This window comes from Heteronotia binoei, chromosome 9 (assembly GCF_032191835.1).
Source record: "Heteronotia binoei isolate CCM8104 ecotype False Entrance Well chromosome 9, APGP_CSIRO_Hbin_v1, whole genome shotgun sequence".
NCBI classification, from domain to species: domain Eukaryota; kingdom Metazoa; phylum Chordata; class Lepidosauria; order Squamata; family Gekkonidae; genus Heteronotia; species Heteronotia binoei.
In genome coordinates, this window is record NC_083231.1 from 84,620,201 (window position 1) to 84,632,730 (window position 12,530).

Here is a 12,530-nt window from a genome sequence, read left to right on the forward strand (position 1 = left end):
TTCCCAAATCAAATGAGAAAAAGTTATTGAGGTTATTCAGTGACCATGCAGGAACATGCTAAATCTATCAATGCAATCCAAGCCAAGGGGTTGCTTCAGGAACAGTCGTTTTGGGGAAAGGGTGGGTTCCTAGAGATCTAGCCAGGATATAAATGCCACTGGCTCGTGCAGTAGTTCAACACTCCTGTACCTGAATAATCACCCGGCGGCGGACGACCCTGGTTGTTACCATTTCTTCCTCATCTGAGCTGGCCTCCAGCTCACCTAATTCCTCTGCTACCTCCTAGTGGAAGCATGGAAGCATTGCTCTTATCACAATGATGTTGCATGTGTGAATGAAAAGCGCTTGGTCCCTCTTCTATGAGCACAATGACAACCACATCAATACCCACTGAAGCACTAGTTTTAATGGATACCAGACAAAGGTTTATTGCTTGCTGTGTAGGGCATGTCATGAGATTCTGTGAGGGCATCCTGATCTATTGGAATCTTATTTTATTTGCTTCATTGGTCAATGCATTTGAATAAATCAATACAAAAACTTTTCCGTTATCCATAAGCTTTGCTTGTTAAACCCCATCTCATGAATAGCTGCTAAATTTTCAAGACACAAGTTACATTTTTGAGCCGCTGAATAATTCCTAAGAAGCATCAAGTCTCCTCTGGCCTTCCTTTACATGATGACAGAAATGTGCATATCAGAGAGAAAAAAGTATAAGGAGCTTTCCTGAGACCCTACTGTTAGTTTTTACTGGGGGCAGCTCCTCCATGACACACACAGATGTTTCTCCAAGCCCAGAAAATACCTCAACTGAAGATCCTGCAAGGAAATGGCAGCACAATCCTGAGCAGAGTTGCATCCTCCTAAGCCCATTTGCTTCAGTGGACTTAAGAGAGGGGTAACTCTGTTTAGGGGAGCTGGGCAGACACAGTGAAATGACAGCTGTGAAGGAAGAGGAGGAGGAGAGGGAAAGAGGTGCTGAGACAGAAACCAGTACACCAGTAGCAGTCACTAGGTCCAGGACTGGGGTAATTTAGAAATATTGGGGAGAAAACAACTTCCCCTCTGAGATTTGCTACATTTTGTTGTTACTGCTGGACCCAAACCAAATTCAACCTAGGAGAAATCACCAGTCACAAGTCTCATGGGATAAAGATATTTTGCTTCCTTCAGCATTATCATTTCCTTCACAAACCTCAGCTCACTCTTTGTCCTAACCTTAAAGCTGAACTACAATCTGCTACAATTACCTATTTTGTGAGAAAAAAACAAAAACAAAACCATAAAAACTTAGATAAACAAAGTCAGGAATAAATACATTTTTTGTTTTTGCTACAGAAATCTGCGAGCGCACATTAGACACCCAAGCAGTAAATTCATCGTGAAACAAACATGTAGCCCAGTTTCTCCTATGGCAGCATACTTAGTTTTTTTCTTACAAAGAGATCATTTCTATATTTGAAAAAGAATATATGTGAAGCCCTGAACTTTGATGAATTTAATGCCATGCTATTTTTAAAGGTTCTCTTTGACAAAGTTTTTCTCCCCCTCAAATCCATTTTGAAAATTTCATATTGGGTTCCTCTGTTCACACTGGGCTGAAAGTCACTTCCCGGTTAAATTTCTGTGATTTTTCTTCTTCTGTGTTGTCCCATGAATGTAGTTTCCATTTATTTCAATTATATATTTATAAGATAAATGCTCTGTGTTTGTTATTGAGTGCCATCAAGTCCCTTCTGATTTATGGTAACCCTATAAATGAATGACCCTCAAAACCGCCAATCATTAACAGCCTTAGGTCTTGCAAACTGCGCGTCATGGCTTCCTTGATTGACTCGATCCATCTCCTGTTGGTGTGATGGACAGAAGGCTGTCCCACCCATGAAGGGGAAAACACCTAATCACTAATCACTTAAGCCTATGGGAATGTTAATTGGTGAAAAGCTGTTTATGCTTGGAAGTATTAAAGAGAATTTAAACTATTCTCTAAATTAAAGTGGCTCAGCCAGGTTTCTCTTTTGTCTAGCTGGAGCCCTGTGCTGCTGTCCTGTTCCTGGAAACCAATCTATAAATAAAGAAGTAAAACTTCTTTGTGGTTAATATACAATTCCTGCCTCAGTGTCCTCCGTATTTTCTTTGTGCATCACAAAACTTGCTTCACAGCAGTAAACCTAAAACCTATAAAACACCTGATAACTGAGCGAAGGTTTATAAGTTTAAAATAAACCTGGTTCCTCTGCACTTATAGAAGGCTACGTGGGTCCCCTCACTTGAAAGAAATGGCCTGTCACAGTTGGGTTTTCTCTTCCTCTTTCCTAATACTGCTACTTTTCTAAACTGCCACATGCAATAATCACTTCTATTTATTATCCAGGTATTATGAGCAAGATTGTATCAAAGAATACTATTCCTCTCAATAGTAAATTCTCCAAAAGTTCAAGCTAATGGTACATTCTTACCTTTTCCAATAACTCCTCTTCATATCTTTCTGAGGGTTCATCAGTTGATTCCACAATCACCAGACTAGTTTTTCTAGGATATGGATCTTCTTGGTGGAAGTGATGGTCCTCCGGTTCCTGTACTATGGGTGAATCAGTCCTCTCACTAGATGTCGGGGTATGAAGGTATGGCCTTTCATGGTCCTCAGACCCTGCAGTAGAGCACTCAGACTTTTCACTGGCAACGCTTGCTGCTCTTCCATCTTTTGGTGCTTGTATATGATCCTGGCCTGACGTTGTAACACTGCAAATTAGAGATTTGAGAAAGTTCATTACTGCACACTTCATACTTTCAGCATGTCTCTCTAGCAAAACAGTCAGTTTGCTTGAAGAATATATTCCACGAGAGCACTACAATGGAAGTACCACTCACCAGAATTATTTTATATTTTGCATGGAAATATGTTGGGATTTACTTTCAAATACTTTTGCATAGCAGCAGCCAAAATCATTATTTCAGATGTCTAAAAAGCACTCAGCATGTCACAGTAGTTCTTTATTAGTTTAATTGAGACACAATATTCTCAAAGTGCTTTTATACCACAAGAACACTCACACAATCCATACAATATATGTATCCAGGGCTTTTTTGAGCAAGAACACACAGGAACTCTTTTCTGGCTGGCTTGGTGCTAGAGGGTGTGGCCTAATATGCAAATGAGGTACTGCTGAGCTTTTTGTACAAAAAGCCCTATGTGAAACAATGGTGATGTCATGGGGTGGCCTAATATGCAAATGAGTTCCTGCTGGGCTTTTTCTACAAAGAAAGCCCTGTATGTATCTACTTAATATGCTTATTTTGGTGTGTATGTGCTCTGATGGTGGAGCGAAAGCTGTACGTGTGGCATTCAATTATGGTGTTCAATAATTAGACCCAACTAGGACTAACTTACTCACATTGTGGATGGTTCTGTGGATGGTACAAAAACTCTTTGGACAGAGTTACTTGAAACACAATACAAGCAATGCCAAATGAATCTGACTAGTTATCTGGCAATGTAAAAGTATTTCAAAGATTCTCCAAAACTTGAAGCAACAGTGCCCCCTTGTGGCTTACTTCAGTTAAGCTGACCAATAAGTATTAGGCTAAAGTATATATAATTGCTTGGATCCTGGCTAAAATTTCTGACAGGAGCATTTCCAATCTGCAGACAGAAGATACTTCCCTACTTCCTACCAAAATACCCCCTGAAATGCTGCTTTTGGAAGTCAGTGTCCCCTAGAAATACCTGGGGGGACTCACAGGTCTTACACAGAAGGGGAGAATCAGCTAAAATCCTTGCTCTACATGCATGAAACTTTTAGGTAAGACCAAAGCTATTGTTTTGTAAAAGTAGTGTTAAGCTTAGCTGGAACCTAAAATATTTCTGTTCAGTTTTGCTTACTATTTTTAAAAGTAACTTAAAATTGCTCCTCAACTCTTATCCAAGTGCATATATGCAAATATTTTTTTTTCTTTTGATTTCTGGAAATGACTTGGATCATCCATTTATCTGTGCAAGGGATACCTAATCATTTAGATTGTGTACATAATCAATTTCATTTATCACTGATCACCTAAGCATGAGGGAAAACATGCAACTCTAAAAACCGCAAGTAGATCCATAAAGGATACCATTTGGTCTACTCAATAAAGACACACTTTTTTATCTCATACAGACAATGATAGGGCATATCTTAGGACCCTTACAAGTATTCCTGTGTAGTGGATGAATCTTCTGGCAGCTCATGAGGTTTCCCTGAGAATTCAGCTTCTACGCGATCTCTGTGTGCTTGTCGTAGGAGTTCTGCAACGGGTATTTCTGCCTCAGCCTTGGGTGTGCCTTCATGCAAGGATGAATAGCTGACAGAAATGTCTTCTTCAGACACAAGAGGAGGCTGATCAGACTGCTCGCTATCTTTAGAAAGAGAACGTTCCTCTTCTTTTTGATGTGTTGTGCTGTGCAGATCTTCATGGAGTGCAGAAAACCCTAGTGGCAAAATAAAACCAGTCATCATCTGATCTTCTCATATGAATCAATTAAGCTTATTCAGTTCAAATCTAGATCTAGGTTTGTGGTAGAACAGCAGGGCACATGGAATTCATGTATGAGATGCTACACATAAATGTTTCCCGTTTAGAGTAGTGGATTAGATGCTTTTATTTCTAATCAATATTTTTACTTAACATTTATATCCTGCTTTTTATTAAACAAAATTTGGTGATTAAGAAACCAAAGAACCACAAAACACAGCATCACAAAATATATGTTGAACAGCAAACAATTTAAAGAAAATGAAACAGTAGTAAAAACAGTTAAAATACAGAATCCAGCAATATATACCACCTAACTGTCTAAATAAACACCATTTAAATCAAAAAGGGTCAGAAAGAAAACAGATAGCAAGGAAACGGGGGAAGAAGAAGGGTTTGGATTTATACCCTGCCCTTCACTTGGAGTCTCAGAGTGGCTTATAATCTCCTTCCCTTCCCCTCCCCACCGCAGATACCCTATGAGAGAACTATGACTGGCCCAAGGTCACCCAGCTGCTGCATGTGGAGGAGTGGGGAATCAAACTCCATTCTCCAGATTAGAGTCCACCACTCTTAACCACTACATCAAACTGGCAGAAGGCAGCTTCAAGAGGGGATTGGATAAACATATGGAGCAGAGGTCCATCAGTGGCTATTGGCCATAGCTTATCGTTGAAACTCTCTGTCTGGGGCAAGTAATGCTCCGTATTCTTGGTGCTGGGAGGGGGGCACAGTGGGAGGGCTTCTAGTGTCCTGGCCCCACTGGTGGACCTCCTGATGGCATTTGGGTTTTTTGACACATTGTGACACAGAGTGTTGGATGGGCCATTGGTCTGATCCAACATGGCTTCTCTTATGTTCTAAGGCCAGAAGCCAGGGGCATGTGGGCATCATGATGGAGGTGTTCCACTGAGGACCACCACAAAAAAAATGTTCTGTTACATGCCTCAACCAGCCTAGTTTTCCTCATTGATGGCATGCTGAGCAAAGCACCAGATAAGTCCCAACCAAACTGAAACAGTCAGAGTAGATCCTTGAAGGATTAACTACACTGTTTCCAAAGCATTCCAAGTAGGGATAGGCATTTCACAGTTGGCAGTTCACAGTGGTTCATGGTTCACTGGATTCCACAAACCATGAACTTTCATGAACTTTTCTGTTTTCTGAACTGGTTTGTGTGGTTTAGGAGGTGGCAGAATGGCCCTCTCGTGAGTTAGATACACCAAACTCACAGGGAGTCTTCAGCAGACTCTCCTCCACCCTCTCTCCCAATTGGGAGAGATGTTTAAAAAGTTGTCCCACTGTGTAGGGAAAAAAGGAGTCCCTTAAAGCCTGCCCCTGAATCAGCTAGCAGCCAGCAATTCTTCTCCTAACTCTCTCTCACTTGACAACTAACTATTCTCTCTTCCTGCTGCAAAGAGAAAATAGCTGAGTTAAGGTATGGTGTATATACACAATCTGCTCCCACGGAACAGAATGGGAGCTGCCAATCAAGCTATGGAAAACTACTATGGGTGTTTCTAAGGCTTTTCACAAGTGTACCCCCAGTGTTGCCTAGAAATTGATTGAATCGACGCCAGGCTGTCTGGCCAACAAACCACCTGAACCTCCATGGAAGAAATGGTGGTTCATTGTTGTCTTGGGAACAGTACAACCAAATGAACCAGGTCAAAATGAACTGGCCTAGTTTGAGTAGAAATTCAGTTTGTTTTGTGGTTGGTGCCTGTCCCTCATTCCAGGCTTAAAAGGTCATGCCAGCACTTTGAGCTGGTCATGAAAACAAATCAGCAACCGGTGAAATGGACAAGCCATGGTAGCAATATAGTAATTGCTGCTCTTGCTGCTGCATTTTGAACATTTCAAAGGCAGCCCAGAACTAACAGCACTTCCATCATGTCTGGATTAAGTTTCAATATTTTTTTTCATTTGTGTTTGTGTGTGTGTGCCCATGCCTGGAAGTCATAACGACCTCTAGAGACTCCAACTAGGCCATGGAGGGTGTTCAGAAAAGTGGCTTGATAGCCTGCCCCTGCCTCCTAAGGAGGTCTCCCATCCAAATACTTGTCAGGGTGGGCCCTGCTTAGCTTCCAAGATCTGACAAGATCAGGCTTATCTGGGCTATCCAGGTCAGGGCAAGTTTCAGCTTATTAACCCACAGGCAACTCTATCACCTGCAGATACTGGTTAGGAGTTTCTATTGCCTCTCTAGAATTATATGAAGAGACAGTTGGATGTCATTTGTGTATTGATGACACCTTATTCCAAAGCTCTAGATAGCCTGCATGGTTTCATGAAAACTTAAAACAGTATGGCAGACAAATTCTAATTTTGTGGAACTCCACAGGACACCAGCCACTCAACGTCACCTTCTGATAGCAAACCAGTAGAGCAGAGACAGTTTAAAACCAAACACATATGTGCACACCATTTTATCTAAATAGCACAGACAGAAATCATGGTTAGTGGTATTAAAAACCAATGCAGAAGTCTACATATGCTCACCTAATAAGCAAACATCAGTGAGTGGAGCAACTAAAGCAGTTTCAGTCCCCAAATGAGGCTGAAGTCAAACTGAAAGGGATCTAGACAGTCTGAATTATTTAGTTACCTCTGGAATTGAGTTGGCACCACCCATTTGAACACCAAAGCAGGGAATTTGGATATGGGGTGAAAGTTGTTTTCAGTCTTATTTGTCCAAGGAGGGTTTCTTTAATAAAGGACTGTACTGATGTACTGATTTTAATGTTTTTAATGTTTTTTAATGTTTTTAATGTTTTAATTATGTAAATTGTTATTGTATTTATAATTTCGAATTTCATTGTTAGAACTTTTGTGTTGTGAGCCGCCCTGAGCCCGCTTCGGTGGGGTAGGGCGGGATATAAATCAATAAAATAAATAAATAAAAGACTTACTGTCTCCATTAAGATTTTTGGGACAAAAGCCTCTTGCAGTATTGTATCATGAATATTTGAACTGTCAGTACTGAAAAAGCATTGTGCGAAGTGGTGTGAACAGTCTTGTACAGGCTTTGTTTGTATATGGTTTTCTTTGACAATTGTCTTACACATAACCTTCTGAATGATTTGGGGCATGTATGTGTGAGCTCATCCTTACCTTCACTGTGATCCAGTCCTATGGTCTGTTCAATTTCTGCATAGGTGCGACCATGGTCCCGGGAAGTTTCCACATTACTCTCCATTAGATGAACTATATCCATACGGTTAATTTTTGTAAGACATTCTGTAAGACTTGAATCTGTGATGTGGAAAAGACTGGTTTTATTTGAGTTGTGTTTAATCACTTGAAAGCCACTGTCTTTCAGATGCACACAATTGTAAAGGAATCTTAATTAGCATTATAATCCTAATTCTAGAGATAAGAGATACATGTCTGTCTGTCTGCCTGTCTGTCTATCTATCATCTTTCCCATTTGCGAGTTGCAAAGGACAGGCTACTTACCTAAAACTGGCGAGCCATCTGTGTAGTCACAGAGAGAGCTTCAATGTCTCTGCACTGCTCAGGAACTCCAAGAACACCCTACAGCTCTTAGAGGGGTGTTTGGTGTTGAAATCCTCCCCTCTGTAGATGAGATTTTCCCTGTCTGTGCATACCATGAGTATAGAGTGAGAGCTTTTCCATTTAATTATTTCATAACTGTTATGAGAATGTGAAGCAAAGAGGGATCTCTGCAGGGGAAAGAGAGTGGAATGTGTGCCTGCACAGAGGACCACTCGACGAACAATGGTTACAGGTAAATGCAACCCTGTTTTCTTCTTTGTGGTTTCTCTGCAGTCCCACAGAGGGGTGACTGGGCTAGCTACACATTAGTCTACCTAACAAGAGTGATGCTAATTAACTATATCAGGAAATAGACAATGAAGCCCACCCAAAAGGTACATCTGTCCTAGCACACATGTCCTCAGCATAATAATTTTGAAGGGGTGAGTTGTGTGATAGCTTTGTAGTGGGAGTAAAGCAGAAGTACCATGCCTCTGGTAGAAAATATGGGGAAGAACACCTCCTGGGTCATGTGAAATTTACCTGCTTAAGGCAGGTAATGTCTGAGTACAACACTCATCCTTGTTTGTGTGAGAGAATGGGGTATCACAGCAGAGGGACATGGAGCACAAACACGAACAGTCACTGGTTCAAATGGCTTGCACATAAGAGAGCACTACTAAAAGACTCTATGCTGCAGCAGAGGACCCAATCGATGGGTTCAAAGAGAAGACAATTATCTTTAGCCAGAGGAGTAAGAAACCCCCAGGAAATTCTGCCACATGAACATATAACCAAGCAATAAATCAGCCAAAACATTAAGTCTAAAAGGTAGCTAAAATAGATACACAAAAGATTTGAAGCAATATCCACTTCTTGAGTAAGACTGTTAAGTGGAGTATTTTCTTATTTCTTCTGTATTGTCATTTTTCAGTTGTAATGTCATGAAAAAATGCTTTCTCAAAATGTTGCAAGAAGAGATCTGGACACAGTTGGAAATGTGGAAAACTAATATATGAGAAAGTCAAAGAAGCCTGGAGAACAAGAGCCAACTGAGGCGCTATGATGAGATCAGAATGCAACCCACCTAAGTGGCTGCTTCATTAACACGGCAACCCTCTGCAGAGTGTATGCCCTTCTGAACGCATTGACTTCAATGGATTTAGAGGCACGTTAAGTCTATTTAGATTGTATTGTACATCAAATTAAACTATAATCATCCCATGTAGATTCTTTTCTCCCACAGATTTTGCATGTTTTCAGGAACTGAATGGGTGATAGAAAAATAGCAAAACAACCAAGAGAATTCTCCACAGAAAAAGGTCAGTCAGAGGAGAACTGAACAGAAAAATGTTTGCCATATCACTTGGGACAAACACAAATAGTGAAAAATCCCCTCCCAGGGGGGAAAAAAAGAACAGAGATACCAATTTCCTTTTGGGATATACCGAATGTTCTCAGAATGTACAAGTACAGAACAGCTTCCCTGCCTCAACTCTACCTGATATACAGGTGTAGATAATATAATACATAGTTCTGTTTACTTGTACTACAGTATGAAGTATCATGCTAGCAGAAGTTGAGGATCTGACTAAGACCTACTACTTACCTCATCACAAAACTGTGCCTTTTGCTCCCTGCTAAACCACAGTCCTATTTTCTCTTGGAATGTATGGTGTATTCTTCAGTTAGAATATAGTTCTTCTGTATTCATTGTGAGTTCTTCATTTCAGTGAGTCTCATGAGTAATCTCTAGCCCCCTTTGACAGGAATAAAAGTAATTATCTGATGCAAATGAACATACCAGTAGCGTGTTTCCCATCCCTTTCCAACCAATATTTCAATAGTGCATGACTCTGGTCCTGCAGTGAGTTAGGGTTCTCAATTCGGATCTGATGAATTTGTTCTTCTGTGAAATCCAGTTCTCTTGCTAACTCTGTGGAGGGAAATCATTAATTGTAAAATCTTTATGTATAAAAATGCCTTATATTAATTCTTATCCATCCCAGGACTGGTACAACTTTGCTTGGAGGCAGCTCGTCAATGTTCAGATAGGAGATTTTAGCACATTGCCACCTGCTGTCTTTTAACTGGAGTAGTTGGAATTGAAGCATGTGCTCTGACACTTCTCAGTTCTTCAGTGGTTTTTTACCCAAAAATCCAAATGTTTGCATGACAGAAACAAGACCAACTTAGAGTTTTAAGTCTTACTTATATCAAAGGAGATTCCTTTCCTTCTACATTATACTTTTTAATTTGTAGATACATGTTTTAGAAGTCTATTTCTTTACCATCGTTTCTTAAAATCTATGGCTTTTCACTTGGGGCACAGAACCAGACACTAGACACAATGCATGGAAGCAGCCCCCCGCCTCCACCACCGGAGAGAGAGAGACTACACCACTTACTTACCGGGAAACAAAGACTGGTACTGACATTCAGCAACATCTCTTGGACATCTCTAACTTCAGCACCTCATAATTGCACCCCATAAATATAGCTTTTTCTGTTGACACCAGAATATTGATTGTGGGGTACTGGGAAATTTATTAGTAGCAGTTGGGAGAAATCATTACATGGTCCTCCACTAATCCCACACAACTATCTGGGGAGGAGGTATGGCTATTATCCTCTGTGAGACCTTCAACTTCTGCCGACTTCCAAGCTTCTATGCTGATCTTGTTGGATTTATCTGCAGCCTTTGATACAGTAGCTCATGCCATGTTAAGGTGCACAGAGGCAGAAGTTAATGCAGCTGCAAAAAAACACCTTCTACCAATTCAGCCTAGCTCACAAGATGGTCCTTGATACCGCTAACGTGGCCAGCTGGATCCATGCCACAGATCTTATTATGTAATTTTTTGTGCTGCTTATGTGTCATGTTAATACTTATGCTGTGTTTCAGTTCTTTCTGGTGGTTTTAGACTTTGAAAATCCGAATGTGTTTACTGAATGTCCCTTTGTGTTAATTGAACTGACTCATTATATGTAACGCACCTTGAATCCCTGTAAGAAAGATGAAGCATGAATAATGTAAAGAAATAAGTAATCAATTGAAGTGAGCTCTATTGTGTGATGTTGTTCTCCATTCCCAGGGTGTGAATGCAGTATTTAGATCAGCCTATCATTCAATATTCCCTTTTCCACAGAAAACTAGAAGGAACGTCCGTCTCTCCTTTGACATAAGTAAGGTTTAAAATCTAAGTTGGTCTTGTTTGTGTCATGCAAACAAAATATAGCTTCCCTACCTGGAATGTGTTTTTTTCATGTTATTTTTTGCTTTCCTTGGAATGAACTCCGATAGAAGCAACTGCTTTTTGTTACTGTATCAAAACAATGTCTTAGATACTAGACATTATTTCTCCTCCTGTAGAAGCCCATAATGCCACGTGAAATTCCATCCCTGGGGGAGCCTTTCACACAAGAACAGGATTTCAGGGAGCACCTTGGGCTGATGTGGGATAGGGGAGGGGAAAGACTTTGTTTCATGGAAGGAAATGTTTCCATCTGTGGAACCATCTAGTCTAGATCCAAGTCTATCCAATAAACTGTGATTTCCCCCTTCCTCCAAAAAATTCCTTTGAAACATTATGGGTTGGATCCAGCACAAGATTTTCACATGTGCTAGAGCTCTTGTGCAAGTGGAAACTCATGAACAAGACCACAGTAGCCATTTATATTGTCAAGCATATTGTATCCCCACTTGAGTATCCACTTCACAGAATTTTGTACAATCACCTTCCAACTATAATACATAGGGAGGAAAGTGTTAGGTGAGCCACAAGGCCTAGCATCAGTGAACCGCACTAAGTCCTATTTATATTGCCATTTGCACATCACTGGATGGATCCAAGCCTGCCACTCAAGTTGAATGGATGAACCAGAGAACTTCTTTCACTTCCCTGTTTACCTGTCCAGCTGAATCCAAGATGATCAGCAATATGTGCTAGTCTTTCTTCTGTTCTTTCTTGATCATCTTGTTGATCTAAAATAAGGTCAAATAAAAGAGATGTCATAAAAACCCTTCTGCTAAACTGACAGACCCTAACAAAGGAAACTCCAGAAAATAAGGTCAGTGTTTATTTTCAAAACAGTTGTCACATTAAAGGGAAACTAAGGGTCTTGCTAAGCGTCTAAACTGAAAATATTTATACACTCCACACTTTTAAGACTGGCCATTTACGCGGGTGAGCAATCAGAAGCTTTGGAAAGCACTGACCAAAATTTTATCTTGGAGTTCCTGTCAAATTCCTGCACACTTAAAATAATATAGGATAAAGGAAGAGGTGATTTTTTCCCCTGCTGAACAAGAGATGCATTTTTCCATGCCTCTTTAGTTAACGGCACATAATCATCAAACAACAATTAAGTTCAGTTTCAATTGCTTTATCACCAGCCCTAAGATACTTATTTTTAAATCCTATTTATCACATCATTCCAAAAGAACTTGAAATTATAGTATTTATGGTATGCTGGCATCCAGCAGAATTTTTATCCTTGTCAGCTGTGTTGGTTATAT

General features: G+C 40.3%; 1 protein-coding gene across 20 annotated transcripts in view; it reads right to left on the reverse strand.

The window, feature by feature from the left end:
* The window catches only part of ANK2 (ankyrin 2), a 474,349-nt gene that overhangs the window by 12,831 nt on the left and 448,988 nt on the right, over positions 1-12,530 (reverse strand). For 10 of the 20 annotated variants that reach the window (XM_060246895.1, XM_060246896.1, XM_060246894.1 and 7 more), the window contains 6 exons: positions 11,922-11,996; positions 9,816-9,947; positions 7,628-7,768; positions 4,190-4,469; positions 2,461-2,743; positions 191-283 (listed from right to left, as the gene is read on the reverse strand). In XM_060246895.1, coding sequence (XP_060102878.1) covers positions 191-283; positions 2,461-2,743; positions 4,190-4,469; positions 7,628-7,768; positions 9,816-9,947; positions 11,922-11,996 — 1,004 coding nt within the window. The remainder of the gene's footprint in view (positions 1-190; positions 284-2,460; positions 2,744-4,189; positions 4,470-7,627; positions 7,769-9,815; positions 9,948-11,921; positions 11,997-12,530) is intronic. The other 10 variants (XM_060246912.1, XM_060246910.1, XM_060246905.1 and 7 more) reach the window with 1 other exon arrangement.